This window comes from Pomacea canaliculata, linkage group LG9 (genome assembly GCF_003073045.1).
Source record: "Pomacea canaliculata isolate SZHN2017 linkage group LG9, ASM307304v1, whole genome shotgun sequence".
NCBI lineage: Eukaryota > Metazoa > Mollusca > Gastropoda > Architaenioglossa > Ampullariidae > Pomacea > Pomacea canaliculata.
Window position 1 is genome coordinate 7,010,541 of NC_037598.1, and position 18,651 is coordinate 7,029,191.

Sequence of the window (18,651 nt, forward strand, 5' to 3'; positions counted from 1 at the left end):
AAGGCTACCCAAGATAGAAGACTCTACTCACCTAGCTCATACCTACACATTACAAATAAAATGCTAAGGTCACTGATGCATCAGTAAATGTCTCATCATTTTAGCAGGAAGGCGAATTTATCATTTCTAAATGCAAAAGTTCAAATTAGTTCATTTCAAGAAATATAAATAAAAAGGCTGATGTCTGTTTTATTACTGAAATTTACACATACAAATGCAAGCTATTCACAGTTTTATGCACAAAAAATAAAGAAAAAACATTATTAGCATTTATTTTTGTATTTTGAGTTTTCATTGATGCTTAGCCAGTTTAAGATGCACCAGCCTGATGCAACATCAACAGGTAGCTTTTCACTAACAAAATTTTGTCTATAATTGCTTTCTTTTCTCCTTTGACCTTCTTGGAATATAATAGCTTGAGACTACATTCTACCAAGGAAGCATTTAATCAAGGATGTTGACATTACCTTGGATAAAAAAAAAGAAGGAAATATATATATATACAATCATGAATTGACAACAAGCAAGTTTCAATAACTTCTTCATATCAACTCAGCTTTATTCTAAAGAGCTTGTGTTTAGGGCCATTGTCAAGTTACTCATCGGTAAAATTGGCTGGAGAACTAGCTAGAAGGTTAATTTTACGTTACAAAGTTCTGTTTTATGAACAACTGTATAAAGCAACATAACCAAATCAAATGACAAAGTGCAAATTCACCCATTAACCCCAAAAAAAGGTGAGATTAAGCATCTATTATGTTGTTGTAAGGGGAGTAGGAAGTTAGAACACATAACTTTCAAAAAAACTGAAAAAGCAAAAAAGATTATTAAGAAAGTCAAATTTATTCTGAACTATAAAAAAAATTGAGCAAATATTAAATGCCAAAATATTTATTATTTAGAATCAAATGATCAATGCCAAAAAAAAAAGTGGATTCATGAAGCAAAGTATTTACCCAGAAGAAAGATGAAAAAAGGAAAATGTCTATTCTCTCTAGTTATGAGAGACTGTCTACATTCCATGGATATTTATGGTACTTTGTCCTGTGAAATCTTTGTCCCTGATTTACAACAGTAAGGCAACATCCTGAAAGTCTGGACAGCACTTCATAACAGTGAAGACAAGACACTTGTCTTTAATTTACCACAGATGACTACTGCCTTTGTACTGTTTGTACTTTGTTATATTTGTCCAGCTTATTTTTAAATTATCTGTGTTGATGATATAAATCAATCACAGTCTCAGCAATATTTATACTACATGGAAAGTTAAAACCTGGTTCAGCAAACATCCTACAAGTTTGAATCAAAACATTTAAATACACTTTCATATTGTAAATTCCTATGTTCAGCATACTGGTGCAATAAAATCAAATTTTTATGCATCACATGTAAGTATAGACAGAAATTGATAAGGTGAAGAAATTGATTTTGGCCTCCTGCATAGAAGTAAAAAGGGATTATAGAACTAATCCATATTACATATGATGAGTACTGAGAGGCAAAAAAAAAAAAAAAAATGCAGATCTGATCATCTCCAAAGGCAAAATATTGGCACAATAGTAGATAAAAAATAATTTGTCACTAATCTTCAAAGTCAGGTCAAAGGAAGAAAAAAAAGAAACAATCAAAATATTTTAAAAGTTTGACAAGGCAACATTCCAACAATAGTACCCATAAGCAAATGCATGTGTACCCATGCATGCACACACAAACACACATGTACGTTAATAACTATTCATAACAGCTATCTTTCAGCAGTAGGATTTTATTTTTGAAGTAAATGGATCAAAGGAAACTGCAGATTGAGCATAGCTGCATAATATCATTGGTACACAAAGCAAGAAATAGTAGAAAAACATTGTTTTTCCTACAATAAATCCTGCTGTTAATATTTACTCAGTTTCTTTAAGTGAACAGCATTTAAAGACTAGTGTTTCACATTCAGCATACATTCATGACTAACTTGCCCTTTCTTAACCTCCAGTCTCTCTTACATTCTGACCATGCGAGTATATTCAAATATAATGAAAGACTGATGAGACTCTTAAAAGTGGCTTTGTAGTAAGTAGTACAACACATGGATTACATAGCAGTAAACATAACATGCAGACTCCGTGTAACAGTTGGTAGAAGATGACCTAGCAAATGGTGATCTTAAATGATCACCAGCAGTAACATCACATAATGACAGCAGTCAGTAACCAGCATCAAAAGTTCAGGAAGAAGTTTACTCTTCCATTTCATTAAGTCTTTCTTGCACTGCTGGTCAGTTCTTATTTTTTTTTTTTATTTTTAGAAATGATGCCACTGGTAAACTGTTCATGCTGTGCACATATCACAAATTTCAAAGTTGCATGGCTGCCAAATTCCAAATTTTATTTACAGCAAAGTAACCAGTCATTTATGTTGAGACAATGGTGTCCTTCCCTTTTAAAGAAAACAAAATCACATATTACCAGATGGTCACATTGACTCACAGACATCTACATATGGAATATGATGAAGGAGAAGAAATTTGGACCAAAGATGAGCACTTCGACAAGTATTTTATCTAATAGGCAACCTTCGCCATTACCCACAACCAAACTGATGCAAGAGAGCACCAGATCAAAGTAAACTTGTAAACTTAAATGTCACAAAACATTTTTCTCATCAGTCCAGTGGATTATTTTACTGTTTTTATGTGGTTTTTAAGAACTCATGGTTAAATGTTTTATCCAAAAATGTTTGCATTGTTATCTGAAATGTACTTAAAAAGGTTGTATCTGTACATTTAAACAATATAAACAAGCAGACAACCATGAACAGGGCTTCTGCTTACGCAAAAAATTTCGTACAGTACGCATCAAAAGTTCAGAGGACCCCTTCAATTTTCGTCAATGGGGTCCCAGGGGACCCCTTCAAATTTTGGCGAAGAACAGATACAAAATTGGGTAAGTGTAGTGTCTGACATCGTAGCCCAGTCTATTGTTGGCTGTTACAATGTGAGAGTAACTTCCCTTGCACCGAGTTTTTTTCCCTTACCGGGAAGAGTTCCATTATTTCCAAGATTGGTTGACAGCGTGATTAAAATCATCGTCTCAGAAACGGAAAGAAAGTGAGCACCCCAAGTACAGTGAGCAAAAGCTCATCACAGATGCTTGCACAGACTTTATGGCACCAAAATCTCGCCGTTTCTGACTAGACATTACAGTGCTTTGTGTGCCTGAAAGGCAGTTGAACAAAGTTGTTGATTTTTTTTTCACATTGTAAAGGGACCCCTTAGAGTTAGCCTGGGACCCCTTAGAAATCTGAAGAAGGGGTCCCTGGGACCCCAGAAAATTTAGCCTTAGCAGAAGCCCTGCATGAATATCTAAGCACTCTTCAACATTTTGAAAGCTCTATTATGTCTGAAAATATCAGAAAAATACATTTTTTTAAAGGCCATATCATGAGCACACTGTGTGAGTTGTAACCATGTTGTGGATTCTCTGCGTTACAGTACGGCATGACTGTCCCTGAAAACCTGTACAAGAGGAACAAGAAAAGTAAGTCTTTTATGCCTCAGAGCTTTCATCAAAATCTGAGTTACAATGCAAATTAAAGAATTCAGCCAAAACACACCCAGGACAATCAAATGTTTTTTTCTGCAAGGACTATTTCAATGCATCATTCAATTATTATTAGTTTTATCAATTAATAATGTACTAGAGATTGCTAAAATTAATATTTAGATTACCATTTAAAATGTGACACCTTAAGTTTATGCCTATTAGTCAAGATTTGCCATGGCTAATGCTGTTTCTTTACAGCAAGCTCATCTAAAATGCTAATGAAAATCAAGCCATGCAAATCAATCACCATATTTTATCAATTGATAAATGACATTTACCAATAAAATGTTACATATGTATGAGAGGTAATTTGTCTTGATTCTTTAGAGGAGAGAAGAAAGAAAAAGAAGCATAAGGCCAATCAAACTGTCAGCAACAGGTCAACATACATCCTCCATTCCAGCTGTTATCCAAGCTTTCCATATTTAACAACAGTTCAAAACCTTTTGTTACTGTGCTACCCACCAAAATGGTTATGTCCATGTCCAAATGTATTCATATGCTGAAAGCCCTGCTGATGAGCATTCATGCGGTGAACATGATGCTGCTGTTGGTGCTGGAAGTGTTGGTTGGCTTCCTTTCCATACCTGTTATGTTGCCAAAAGCCTCCATCATGGAACATATTACCATGGTTAAACAAATTTCCCATGTCATCATCATCATCAAATAGGTCTTGGAAGTTGAAAAACTTGTTGCCACCAAAATTAAACTGGAAATGATCATGACCTCCTTGATGTTGTGCGCTGCCTTGTCTGTGCCCTGAACGGTGGTCATGAAAGTGGTGGAATGCATCATCAAAGCCCTTGAAAAAGTCATCAAAGTTGAACTTGAATTCTTGTTGCCCTTGTTGAGGACCATCACCCTCATGACCAAATGCATCATATTTCCGTCTTTTTTCCTTGTCCGACAGCACCTCGTATGCTTAAAAATGCACATATATACAAAATTGTAATCAATACACATGAAAAACTTTTGAAAGAAATGCCAAATATAAAACATTAAAGTGATTTAAACAAAAGTAGGTGCGAAATGGGAACTTGCTATTCCACTTTTGATTCCCACAAAAAGGAGAAAATGGATTGTTTTTTGTTTGTTTGTTTGTTTTTTTTTGGTGGGGGGGGGCAATGTTCAGCCTTGAATCTTATATTGTTTGCTATTTCTCAGTGTTCTCATATTAGAACAGTAAGTAAATATGCACCAATGCCACCGACTGAAACGGTTCAAATTTATGGTTCTTGCCTACCATGAAACGTAATTGTTCTTGATGCGCTAAAGGCTCAAATAAAAAAAAAACTGTTTAAACTTAACTGTTATTTATTGCTAGAAAATGTTTCAATATTATAGTACTGAGTCATTATTTACAAACAGGCAAACGCAATACCACTGAAGTTAGTTTCTGCTAAATATGGGTCGAAAATGAAAATTGAAATAAGCACGATATCATACCTTTAGCAATCTTCACAAATTTCTCCTCAGCAGCTTTGTCTTTATTTTTATCCGGGTGATACTTCAGTGCCAAATTGCGGAAGGCTTTCTTTATCTCCTTGTCAGTTGCATCTCGTTTAACATTCAATATTTTGTAATAGTCTTCTTCGGCTACACAACATTTCAATACTGTAAGTAAAACACCAACAAAAGCAAAGAGTCCGAGAATCCGATCTGTTCTCATTTTATCGAAGTTAACCCAAGACTCCGTCTGTCAGCGTTTGACGGTTTCCCTAATCATTTAGTCTCACGCACTCCTGCCGCGTTATTATCTACGCGTTTCGTTCGGAGCGATTACGTGGCCTTTTGTGGTGACACTTTGTCATCATTGATGCACTGGTTAACTACCGGTAAGGAGCATTCTGGTAGCGAGAGTTCGAGAATAAATCTTTTTGGGTTGGAGGCGTGAAAAGTTGACGTCATCACCTGCGAGTGACTTCCCTTAGTTTGGGGTAAACGGAGTGGCAGTTGCGTGTGAATCGAAAAACGTAAGGTCAAGATATTTTTGAGCTAGTGTTCAAAAATATGTATGCGCCTTGTGATAATTATGGAAAATAAAGTAGTAAGTTATTCGCTTTGTTTAAAGTCTCTTTGTGCTAATTCAGTTGACGAAGCGCGAAAACTACATCAGTTATGTTTACAACAGGTCAAATCAAATCAGACTTATTGTCTGTCAAGGAGACCCAAGACAGACATTTTTCTTTTGCTCACATGGGCAGGCATACATACTCTTACAGACATTTAACACGCAGTTAGGAGTAAAGATACACTATCATGGTAGTTTGGATCTCCGTCAAATGGTTAATGAAATTCCAATACTTTAAATGTCTATGTATATATTAAATAAATGCGTTGGCATTGCAGATTGCAACGAAATGTCTGAACTCCATTTTCTTTATCGTCCTAGTACTAGTTTCTATGTCAACAACAGGTACTGTAATACGGTAATAACGAAACCCATGCAACGACTCCTCGAGGTCATTTCAAAGTTCATGGAAGTTTTTGCAGGTCATTTATATAAGAAAGCCTACGTACACTTAACGCTCTCTTTGCTCATTGCAAATCGCAATTGTTGCTTCAATGTTCGCGTGTTATATCTTCGTTTGATAGCACTGCGCAAAGGGGTGTTTGATCGTCTGCTAACGCATAAGTACCAGTCACTTCGGCCCAAAACTAAGTGCCCCAGCCATATTGACCTCATCCCCGAGTTAGATCCCTGCCATAGCCAAATTGTCCCACGTTGTTCAGTGCTTGCAACTTGCTTTTCAGATGATACAAAATGTATAATAATGCAAAAATAGAGCATTATGATTCAATGTGACAAACTGCAAGAGTGATGTAAAGCCGACCCAGAGGTGATGTTGATACAGAGGGTAAAGGTCGTTCCCAAACCTTTTTTGTTGGTCGTTACAGGGAGTAAGTTGTTTAAGACCTCATCTTCCTCGGGACCAACTTTAATCTCGTGTGAGGGCAGTACCCATTTCATCTCCCATACCACCTAATTTCCCAACCTTCTATGAAGTCAGATACCCAATCCCAACAGTGGGAAAAGTTTGCCGCGCCGCGGGTATCAAAAATCCACAGGGGCAATGTGGGGTAGAGTGTAAATGGCCGGTCGACGTAAAACATCACAAATGATTCAAGTCAACCGTTCTATTAACTACTTTAAACGTCTCGCTCAAGTCGTGTCTAAGTAGTCACCCCTCGAGGGAGTGCAATTTAGGTACTCCAATCTCATTACATGACTTCCATTGACTTGCGTTACACGACTGCAAACTCTAGATGGCTACAGTCATTTCTCGGAGTAAAAACATGTGACAGACATCAATAACTCTGGATAATTTGAAGTCAGAAAGTACTCGCTCATACTGGATCACTGACAGTTATAATTTTTACGAGACGAACAGCCATAATTTTCACTGGATATTGTAAGGAAGAACTAGCTATCCCATAATTATCTCCGTAGTGTGGAAGTAACTCTGTTGGTGTGTTAGAGTAGTCAGCCTTGTTCAGCAACCAATCGAATCTCTCATCACTTGAAATGTTCCCTCTCTAAAACCCGAAAGAAAGACATTTATGTCTAATTTTTTTTTGTATAAAAATAGCTGATCTGCGATTTCTACAGCAACCACGCACCTAAGGCAGGTGTTGCAGAGGGCGTGGCAGTTCTCAAAAAAACGGTTTTGACTATGGAAGAAAACGAGATAAAAAATTTGCAAGTGCAATGTTTATCTGATGCGGCGGGACTTCAGCGCGCATGCCAAGCTGCGAATGTGCGGTTTTCGAGTGAGACAAATAAGTTCCTTGTGTATGAAACGCTACAGAAGCTAGGACCATCTGCTGCTCAGAGGCTTGTCAGTAAACGTAAGTGTTTATAAAGCTTACTTGTTAGTTTGGACAAAAGGGAATCTCGGAAAATATTTTGTTGGAATTTAATTTAATGATCAGTGTACAGTACTTATATTGGAACGAGCCACATAAGAAAAACCTTTTAAAACATCTAAAGACATCAGCGATAAGAAAACGCATTTTTTAGTTTCACCACACTGCTTCATCTGTCAGTGTGGTGTTTCGTCTTACGATCATGTCAAACGGTGTACAAATTCTCATACTTAGAGGACCTCTTCAGGTCAGACTGAATGCTATTATGCATCGATAAATAAAAACAAGCGTTTAACGTTTCTGTTTTCGTATATGTGCTTTAACTGATAGCTGACACATCTAAACATAACAGTTAGAGTGTGAAGTGACATTAAAATGAGAAAAACTTGCAGAAATGTAGTCTTTTGAAGGGAAGAAACATCATCAAAGAGTATGACAGCGAAAAAATATCCAGTGCACAAATGCAATATACCTTTACCATCAGTGCTTATGATGCAAATAAGATGATGTCATAGAAGCTATCCAAAATTAGAGTTAACATTTGGAGATATTACCTTTTTAGTGATAGTTATTATAAGGATATTGACAGTAATATGATGAAAGAAGTACCATGGCATCACCTGACTTTTATAACGCAGTCTCTGCTTCACCATTTCAGTTGGTTTAAGGTGTAAGGTATTTTAAGGCTGTTGTATGTTTTTGTCAATACCAAAGAAGAAAAATAAAATTACCATGAGTCTGAGGCTTGCAATAGTCATCAATTGTAGTTGTGAATCAGGAAGAAACATTATCCTATATGTTGCAGTTGTGGATGATGGCTTTATCAAATGGGAGGAGGATGAGACATTTGAAGTGGAATTTATACTTGACCATGCTGATGAAGATGTAAGTTACGATCCTTCAATTGATTAATCTTTGTGCTGTGTGCAGTCAATCATTTAATGCTTGTAAGTGATTGCCTAAAGGGGTGTCTTAATTGAGCAGTCTTTCCGTCTGAACCTGGTTAGGCTATTCCATTTCTTAATTTTCCCAGACCTGTAGCTTATGCATGAGAGATAGTAGCTTCTACATGGACTATGATGCTGCAGATGAATTTGTACAGTATAACTATTAGTCCTAAAGAAAAGGAAAGAGCAGAGAAAAGCATCACTTATCAATATCTTATATAGACACAAGCATGGGGAGGTGAGCGTGGGCTTTCCATGTGCTTATTTAGAGCTTTCTTTACTACTACATTTATCTATAATAAACGTGTAATATTTATGTTACTTTGACATATTTTGCAGTACTTTAATTTTTGTTAAAGTTTTCACATACTAAAGCTTTGTCGCTGTCACATTTTCACACTGTGGTAGTCCTAGTACTGTTTAACATATTTCCCTTTTGACTCAAGAGTTTAGCCAATCAGCTGCATGGATCATAGCAAATTGTGAGGATTTTTTTTCTTACTCTATTCCTACTTCACTACCTAAGTTTTAACAGTGCCTTTTCCTGGTTAAGTTTTATTATAGTCAGATTTTTCTGAATCAGGGAAGGATTGCTCTATTAAGACATGGCTTATTATGAAAAAAAGTCTTTTGTTGTCAAGAAAAAGCCAGTTGACCTTCCTACATATATTATTTTTGACTGTCCCTTCAGCTCCCTGCACCAAAGATACATTGTTTGCATTCAAATATGTTTGCCATGTAATTCAGATGGCTAAGTAGAGAAATGTTAATGGCTATTACATTGAATCTCATTGTTGAAATTAAGGACTAGATTAATACAAATTTCTTACTAAAACTAAAAAGTTTTATATTGTGCTTAATTGGTCAGCATGCTATTTTCTGAAACCTGTCATAAAAGGTAAATTTCCATGAAAGAAATATAATTAATGTTGTCTTCATTCATTCACAGGGAGAAAGATATTACTTAATCAAGTGGAAAGGCTGGAGTGCCTTTCATAACAGCTGGGAGCCATCCAAAAACCTATGCTGTCCGTCATTGGTCAGTGAATATCTTGCATCTGTAAAGCAACATGGTTCAAAGTTGCCAGTTAAACGAAGTCTGCCAAAGATGAAAGAAAGTTATCAGCTCAGTAAACGGCGTAAAGTAGATGAGATTTTTCACAAGCTTTGGTGCTCACCCATGCCAGAGAACATGTCTCCCCTTCAACTTCTGACATTGCACAACCTGCGCATTGGTGTAGAAAATGTAGACAAACCAGTTGTTCACAAGGGCTTAATTCCCAGCCATAACAGAAATATGCGACCCAAGTTTTTGGCTACTACTCTCAACTATTCTAATGTGAAAAAAAAAGTATATAGACAAAAAAAGCTAGAGGTTCAAGCAGCACTGAAAGATTGGGAAGAGAAACTCAATGCCATTAACACAGACCCTGCTCCAATTGTTGTTGAGAATGATGCAGACTTAGAAGGACCACCAGACAACTTTGTCTACATCAATGATTATCGTGCAGGAGAAGGTATTGAGATTCCTCAGGATCCTATCATTGGATGTGAATGCAAGAACTGCCTGGATGAACGGAAATCATGCTGTGCTGCTGCTTGTGGGTCAGAGTTTGCATACTATAAAAACAAACGTCTTCGTGTTCCTCAGGGCACCCCTGTTTACGAGTGCAATAAGCGATGCAAGTGTGGACCTGAATGTCCCAATCGTGTGGTTCAAAATGGGCGCAAGTTCAAGGTGTGCATTTTTCGCACATCTAATGCAAGAGGTTGGGGTGTTAAAACATTGCAGAGGATTAAAAAAGGCTCCTTTGTCATGGAATATGTTGGTGAGGTAAGGTCTAAGTTCTGAGATAAAAAAAATATGAATGGTAGAATACAGTGTGTCAACAAAATTATACAATCATGTTTAATATCAAAATATTGCATCAGTGTGTAATTTACATTTCTCTTTCTAACAATGGTGATTTACACAGATGTTTACATGCACACAGGCACAGTTGCTTAAAAGTGTTTTTAATTTGTGCTATTGCCTGGTGTATGTTTTTATTTTGTTCACTGTGCTATTACTATTTAAAATTTTGTTGTTATTGTTGCAGGTGATAACAAATGAAGAAGCAGAGAGAAGAGGAAAGATTTATGATGCAGAGGGTCGCACATACTTGTTTGATCTTGACTACAATGATGGAGACTGTCCCTTCACAGTAGATGCTGGATATTATGGGAATGTTTCCCACTTTGTAAACCATTCAGTAAGATGTGCAACATAAATAGGTTTTGAACTTATTAAGTCAGTTGTGAATGGGATGCTATGAAGACTTGAAGTGAATCAAGAAAATTGTATTAATATTTCTTTGTTTACAGAACAGCAATGTAGTCATTTTTATAAAGTTTAAATTTTTAAAAGATCCATAAAGTGCATACAGGTAAAAAAAGCAGTCCAATGTGCATAATCATTCTTTACTGTAGCAGGCATAAGTTTAAAAAAGAAAAAAAAATCAGACCTGGAGAACAGTTGTTTTTAAAAAAAGGTGCTGCACCCAAGAAGATCTGTGTCTAAACATCTCTTTCCTACAGACAGCTGATTTTTTAAAAATAAATTATTGCCAGGCATGGAATGTGTCATGATTAACTTAAAATAGGTTTAACACAGATAGTAAAGAGGAATCACAGAAAGTCTGCCTAACCCCGAAGAGATTTTGTTGACGATGGTGTGCATCCATTTATCATTGCTTTGGGTTAAGGTAGAACACTTCTAGCATATCTGTAATTTATGGAGAAGAAGTAAGATTACATCTGATAGACTATTATTATCTAAGGCACAATATCCTAAAAGTAAAAGCTTTTTGTTGGACTTATAGGTTTAATCATGTATTGTTGCTTCATAGTTGTCATGGTTGGTAACTGTCATGCTGTGATTCATTGTGCGATGGTTGGACTATAATTGTTTATCCTTATGTGGCAACAGTGTGAGCCAAATCTGGTGGTTTATGGAGTCTGGATCAACACTCTGGACCCACGATTACCTCGGATCTGTCTCTTTGCTGCTCGTGATATTAACAAAGGGGAAGAGCTGACTTTTGACTATATGATGACAGGTTTGCTATTTTATCACACAGTTTTTCTCAAAAGTATTTATTTATACTTTTCAGTGTTTAAAGGATAACCCAAGTTCAAAATTATGGATGAATAGCAGTGTTTAGGTCATTACAAGATAATTTTGAGCATCTAGCAGGGCATAGCATTGTACGCCGTTCGGCGCATTTACGCCGACTTGACTTCTGACTTACGCCGATTTCGAAGTAGCGTACGCCGATCGCGCTCGCCTCGTCAGTAGCACATTTTGTACTCAAACGGTCTCCGGTTCCCAAACGGTCTCCGATTCTTGCATTTGTGTTACTTCCTTTGCGCGCCACACGTGTTGGCTTTAGTCAGTTCTTACGCTGCGCGGCATTTGCGAGTACAAAGAAAAAGCTTGTGGTACGTTCGACGATGGCAAGATCTGACATCGTACGGCGCGGTGAGCTATTCAGCGATAAGGGTTCCCGTTATTCGTGGAATTGGGAATGGCTTGAAAAGAATACAGTGTTACCGTGTCGGAAAAGGAGGGAAGAAAGGAAAACAGACCAAGATTATGATCTTGTGCTACGATCATTGCATTAAAAAACTCGCAGCAGTGGGCAAGGCATATTGTGATGTATGCAGAAAAGAAGTAGCCTACGGGAATAAAGGGTTCACTGCCATCAAAGTCCATTGTGACACATCTTCTCACAAGGAGAAAATAATCTGCCGATCAGAGAACAATCATCTGCCTGGTAAGTAATTTAGATTGTAAGTTTGAATAGACTTTAACTCTTAGTTGCAACTTTGGACAGGTTTCCTCTCCTGTGTGCAGCAGCAAAAGCCTTGCTCAGTTGCTTCCATGGCCCAATTGTGGAATCCACCTTCAGCGAGATGGGAAAGATCCTGTCCAAGGAAAAGACCAACATGGATTGACACATACATGGCATGCAGACTGTGAAGTCAAGACTGGCTACAGCCAAGAAAACAGCAGTGGAGTACTTTGCTAAGGCAGACCCATCAAAGAACCTGTGAGCAAGCAGCTAGTTGAGAACATGAGGAATGCTTGGATTGACAATGAAGAAAGAAAAGCCACAAACCAGGAAACCAGGAACAAACTTTGCCATGAAATGGCTTGGAACCTGATCAGAAACTGCCGTCTAAAGCAAAAGAAAAAAGGAAAATACTGATGAAGCAGTGCTCGAAAGAAAATCTAGCAAGAAGCAGAAAACAAACAGCCAGAATGACAATCCTGACCAAGAAAGGGTTGTCAACGGCCAGAAAGCAGATGCTGTCAAGGATAATGTTGTCAACAGCCAGGAGGATGCTGGGGAGATATATCTGACCAATTAGTTGATGTGCAGTTGTCGCAGACAAACCAAAGAAGCAAGCAAAGCTGTCTTCATTCTTTAGATTGACTGTGCATAGAAAAGAAACAATGCAAACTGATATTGTGACAATTCCTGCTAGTTTTATTGACAGCCTAGTAAAGTGTCAAGGATAATGAAGATGCTAACCAAGGAGTGAATGTTGTCAGCAGCCAGAAGGTGCTGGGGAGGATATTCAAAACGCTGACCAAGTAGTTGAACATTGTGACAGTTGTCGCAGACAAACCAAAGAAGCAAACAAAGCTGTCTTCATTCTTTAGTTTGACAGTGCATAGAAAAAAAAACCAACGCAAGCTGATATTGTGACAATTCCTGCTAGTTTTATTGACAGCCAAGTAAATAATTATATAAGTATAATTTGTGTGTGTGTGTTTCATTGGTCCAATGATTTATTTTGGTATACATGTGTGTGTGTGTCTTGTTAATGTTATTGTGAATGAAAATATTTGCAAAACGTTGCAGGAAAAGGGTGAAATTAATGCTTCAAAAACTGAAAATCTTTCAGCTGACCCCCCAGTAGGGGTTTTGCCCCTACACCCCACCAGGGGTACGTCGGCCCCTGGACCCCGACCCTGTAAGCGGAACTCAAGTTTTCCAATGCTATGCCCTGATCTAGAAATATGAGCTAAATAACTTTTAGCTTAATTTCACTAAGGCTAGGTAAAATAAATTTCTACTGAACTCAAAAGCTTTAAATAAATAATATCTGTCGTGTGTATCATTACGGCCCTATGTTCCACTGGGGGTGATTAGGAACAAGAAGTGTGTATCAAATAATGAAGCATTTTGATCTGTATAACTGGACAATATCATTTGTGGTTTTGCAAATTTTTTTTTTTTCTTCATTCAAGGAGATACAACACAGTCTCAGCAACCTATGGGATTGTTTTTGCCGTTATGTTCACCTGTTAAAGATGCCTGCAATAATGACATTTCAGCTGGTATCAGAATAAGCACGACGGAGGACGAAAGCAGCACAGGTAATATGCTGTCTTGTTTAAATTAAGCCAGCTCATTCCTTCTTTCATTATTCTGTAATATTTTAATGTAGTAAGTAAAGTACATAGTGGCTTAAATTAAACATTAAATAGTCATAAGTGTAAAATCATTTTTTGTTTTTGCAGCAAATGACATATCAGATATCAAGGAGAGGAAGAATACAGGTGAAAAGATTGAAGAATGGGATAGTTTGGTGCAGCCTGTGAAACCAGCATCTCCAACATTTGCTCGTTCATCCATGTCAAAGATATGTGAAAGAAGTTCACCCAAAAAACAGCCAAAGATGTCTGATCCTGCAACAGCAGAGAATAACAGCAGAGCAGATGGAGAGGAGAAAAAGACAGATAAACTGCAAGGCCAGAGTAAAATGAAATACCGCATGATATGTCAGTGTGGGTCTGCCAAATGCCGAAAGTATTTATTTTGATACCTTCTTGATATACATCTGATTTTTCCTGTAAAAATATTCCTTTTGTATGCTGAACCATGCATTGCCATACTGGAGGCATATTTTTCAGCTTCCTCTCACAGGCAGCAATGAGCATCCATCACTATGTTAACTTTGAAACTGTCTACATGATAGTCTAATAATATCTATGTAAAGATCCTTGTCTGAGAACAAAGAGTTGGTTCAAAACAGGCCATGAAGGAAGATCATGGTGCATTCAACATGGGGATAAACAAGACCCTTTCACAGGAATAGTCTGGGTTGGATTTTGCTAGGCCTTTGAAGTTTGTTTAATTTGTAGCCTGCCAGTTGCATTGCAGTTTCATCACCTGAGGGTTCACATCTAAGTAGTGATGTTCATTTGCACCTGCATCCATGCTTACATACTGATGCATTTTATATCTTTTTCTCTGTCAGGCTGCTATTGGTCAGCAAAAAGCAACTTAAAAGATGATTTTATGGTCTATAGACATTAACTTTTGAATAAAGGAGACTCATACACTCTAATGGTTGTGCTTAAACGACTATGCATTTGTCATTGAAACTTTCCTTCTATACTCAAAGCTTAGGGAAAATAAAAATATGTATGCTTTTAGTAGAACACGAAACTGTCTGGTCCCTTTCATGTATTTATAATTAAGGATATATTACAAGAAAATCGTGACTTCTGTGGGTAGATAAATTATTTTACTTCAGTAGTATGCACAGTAATGAAGCATTTTTAAAAACTATTTCTCTTTTGCAGTAGAAAACACAACCATGGCAAGAATTGTGCTTACATTAAGTGATTGTCCACCAAAAATGATTGTTAGAATGATGGTGTTACAGTGTTGACAAAAGAATTTTATAAAATTTTTAACCCCCAGATGCCACATCTATAAAATTAAGCATTTTATTATACTAGTGCAATCGCATTCAGAAGGAAAATTGGGCATTAGGTTAGAAATGTCACATTATTAGAAATAGTATTTACTGTATCAGCTTTTTCTGCCTTGGCTTTTGAATGGCCTAATTAATGCCATTTATTCTTGGCCAATGTGTATGTTTGGATGGTTGCATGTGTACTCCTACACACATGCCAAACTTTACTGACAACACTTATTTGTCCAACAAAAATTCCAGTCAAACAATGAATTGCATTTGGGATATCATTCTATACTGATGCTTTTCTTGGGTGTGCATACATTTTTGTACCTCCAAGTTTTTTTAGTGCCTTGCATTTGCTATTTTCCCAGTCGTAATTACAATTAAGTGAGACTTCATGTGAGTCTGGGTGTATTGTCTTGAATTGTTGCAGGGAAGTGAGGAGCAGACCTATGTAAATATCTTACTACAATTCATTATTGTGATGTTGTACACTAACATTACAATGAATACTGATGTAGGATAATTTAAAGGTGTATTTTAACACTGAATTTGAGTGATTATTCCAATAAAATGAGAAAGAAAGTTTTGGGAATGGAAAAAAATATATGAGACAAGAGTAAATAGTTCTCTTGGTTGTTTTTTTTTTTTTCTAGTGCTGTGCATTGGGGATTTTTCTGGTCTTAACGTGTTGCTTTGCAATTACCTCCTCATGCCCTTGTATTTAGCACCTTTGATTTTCCATGTTGAGATGAGAGTTACCGATTTAGGGAACACACATTTGTAGAGAAGTAATGCTGCTTTGATAACAGCATAACTTGCTTATTTAGTATTTATTTAGGTCTTTTTCTCTAATTTGGGTTTAAAGTACAGTCTAGACACTCCGACAGACAAGAACATCAGACGCACCATTCAAAAGAAAAGGACATGTTTAATGCTGATCAATGTTTGCAACTTTTATGAGCACTTATTATATTCCAATTGTTAGAATTTAAAAAACATAAAGCAAAATACAAAAATGGTGAGACAAAAGAAATGTTTTGTAGTTTGTCCATTTATTTATGAGATGCCAAAATTTAGAACATGATTGTTTTTCCTTGGGAGAGAATTTTTTTTATTTTGTTCTCAGGCGATGCATTGCTGTAAACTGTACTGTGTACATGTTAGAAATAGATCTCTTTAAAACAAAGTCTCTGAAAACCTTTTTGGCAAAAACCACAAATTTTTACTTGTACACATTTTTTTCAAGTCACTGCTGTTCGTGCATGACAGGTATTTGGTATGTTAATGTTGCTTCTGGAATCAAATGAGGTTACCCAGAATGTTGTTTGAGGTTGACTGTATTTTTTTTTTTTTTTAAATAATTTTTCCCTTCCCCCTCTCAATGTTTACGTTGAGGAGGTTCAATAATCTTCCCATTCATAATATAAATATGATAATTGCGTTATAATATAAACCCTTATTACATCTGGCATACCTGTAGTATATATGGAATATCTGTGCTAGGTGCACAGTTCCTTCTGAAGTATCTTTAGTTGGTGAGTCAATCTATTTTAAGGTTATAGCATGGGTTTATATAAGTGTGACATTGCCCTTTCTCTTTTTCTGACTTTGATGTATACTATTTCTTTTTAAATGTGTTAAATTATACGTTTGCCATTTTAAAGGTTTTCCCCCATTATTTTCTTAGTTGAATTCCAACATTTGCTTTGTAATTTATCAAAGGAACTTGCTCAGCTGTTGAATCACTTTCTTTTAGTCTGTTAAATAAGTTGCCAAGCAGGCAATGGTTATACAAATAAGTTTGCAGTTTCTTGTTCATATTAATGTTAACCTGGAGATTTATTTTTTATTTTCTTTAGCTCAGACACTTAAAATTAATATTTTAACAGCTTTTGTGACTGGTACTACTCTCCCTCTCTGCCTTACTTTCCCAAACCCTCCTCTGCTTGGTCAACTGTAGAAAGTACACTAGGTTGCGTAGGGGCAAGCTAGCTACTATGCTTGCCTTTGGGGTTTAGATTCACTGCTTTGACCAATGGGCTGTACATTGTACAGTACCCCTCTCTTTGTTAGAACAATGAATCATTTTTTTTCCTTTATTTTTTTTGGTTGTTGTTACATATCTGTTAAGAACCTCTACTTTCATCTGTCTTTCTAAACTGTCTTTACCTGTAAATTATAAAGAAGGCTGTTTTATATGGGATCAACCTTGAGCACTTTGGAAATTTAGAAAGGCAGTTTGGACCAGGAGCTGGGACAGTATTAAATGTGCTCTGTCCTGATTACAAAGATCATAGGTAACAATAGTCTGATTGTGTCACTGGTTCTTTTTAACAATCTAACTGGATTTATAGAAAAACAGGCTTATGGAATAACATTTCATACTGTTCATCTGTGTTTATAAATTCAATGATACAGTATTCTAGCCATTTGAAATGGTCATATCTGAAACAGAATCTCAATGCATTTTTAATTGTAAATCTAGTTTCTGCAAAAAAAAGGAAAAATTTCTTCAGTGTTAAAGTGGACAGTCATAATAAAATAAAAATTATTTTAAAAAAAAATGGAGTGTCTATTAAACTTACACTATTTTGAATTGAAGTGAGAGAAGGGTCTGTGACCTTGTTGACCTTGTGGTTAATGCATCTAGAAACAGAAGCAAAATTGAAGCTTGCATGGATGTGGCTGGCATTCAGCCAGTACCCACCCAACAGTGATGGGACGTGATTTATCAGAGAAGCCATAAAGCATAAGGAGAGCATAGGATTTTGCCTTGCGCCTGCAATATTCTAGATGCAGGGAACCCCTGACAGATCACTGGTCCTGTGGTCACTAGGCTATAGGAACCTTACCTGTTCAATGTCATACTTCAGTATAAAATGTAGTGTGCAGTTACTACACTGATAAAGTAACAAGAAGAGCAAGATACCAATGCCATGATGTCTTCTGGAATTGTTCATCAGATTTCATGATCTGTAAAGTATGTACTAGCATTATGTGCTTTTGGTATGCATGTAGAAGAAACCTAAACTTTCACTAAACCTTTCTGAACAAATGTATTATTAAAGTTACATGAAATATCTTGGAGAATTAAAAACATGTATGCAAGAATTCTTCATGATATTATGCTTGCATGCACCCATTGTGTATTGAAGATGTGGATGGTGTGTGTACAACTTGTTCACTGTAAGTGGTCATAGTATGGCTTGAACAGTCCAGAAACAATCCTTATCTTTTCAGTAAATATACTGTACTTTCTAAACTGTTATGATAGAAAGTGGAAGGATGGTGTTAATGACGACAATGCAAAAGAGTTGCCAATGGCCCATGTCTTCAAATCTATAGTGACAATTTCTCTGACAGACCACAGTGTCCTGGCTTAATTTCAATCATGTTTATGTACAGTTTGTACATGCAATGAACTCTGTAGGAACAAGCAGCAGACTCGCACCTGCAGCATAGATTAGTAGTGACTCAAC

General features: G+C 36.6%; 2 protein-coding genes across 2 annotated transcripts; one reads left to right on the forward strand and one right to left on the reverse strand.

Moving 5' to 3' along the window:
- Positions 1 to 176: 176 nt before the first annotated feature.
- LOC112571757 (dnaJ homolog subfamily B member 9-like) lies at positions 177 to 5,460 on the reverse strand. Its single transcript, XM_025251029.1, has 4 exons — positions 5,043 to 5,460; positions 4,062 to 4,517; positions 3,414 to 3,508; positions 177 to 2,430 (listed from the first exon to the last, which is right to left on the reverse strand). Exons 1-3 carry the CDS (start codon positions 5,263 to 5,265, stop codon positions 3,432 to 3,434), a joined length of 756 nt encoding a protein of 251 aa, XP_025106814.1. The 5' UTR covers positions 5,266 to 5,460; the 3' UTR covers positions 177 to 2,430; positions 3,414 to 3,431.
- Positions 5,461 to 5,862: 402 nt separating this feature from the next.
- On the forward strand, positions 5,863 to 18,280 carry LOC112571751 (histone-lysine N-methyltransferase SUV39H2-like). The gene is made up of 7 exons (XM_025251011.1): positions 5,863 to 7,445; positions 8,269 to 8,348; positions 9,360 to 10,244; positions 10,510 to 10,662; positions 11,379 to 11,508; positions 13,710 to 13,838; positions 13,983 to 18,280. Exons 1-7 carry the CDS (start codon positions 7,271 to 7,273, stop codon positions 14,282 to 14,284), a joined length of 1,854 nt encoding a protein of 617 aa, XP_025106796.1. The 5' UTR covers positions 5,863 to 7,270; the 3' UTR covers positions 14,285 to 18,280.
- The last annotated feature ends 371 nt before the right edge of the window (positions 18,281 to 18,651 follow it).

Excerpts from the sequence above, each read along its gene's own strand:
- LOC112571751 (XM_025251011.1), top strand. The coding sequence starts at position 7,271 with ATGGAAGAAAACGAGATAAAAAATTTGCAAGTGCAATGTTTATCTGAT. Across the intron at positions 10,245-10,509 it reads TCATGGAATATGTTGGTGAG|GTGATAACAAATGAAGAAGC; the intron begins GTAAGGTCTAAG and ends TTATTGTTGCAG. Across the intron at positions 10,663-11,378 it reads CCCACTTTGTAAACCATTCA|TGTGAGCCAAATCTGGTGGT; the intron begins GTAAGATGTGCA and ends ATGTGGCAACAG.
- LOC112571757 (XM_025251029.1), bottom strand. The coding sequence starts at position 5,265 with ATGAGAACAGATCGGATTCTCGGACTCTTTGCTTTTGTTGGTGTTTTA. Across the intron at positions 4,518-5,042 it reads ATTTGTGAAGATTGCTAAAG|CATACGAGGTGCTGTCGGAC; the intron begins GTATGATATCGT and ends TGCATTTTTAAG. Across the intron at positions 3,509-4,061 it reads ACATGGACATAACCATTTTG|GTTTTCAGGGACAGTCATGC; the intron begins GTGGGTAGCACA and ends CCTCTTGTACAG.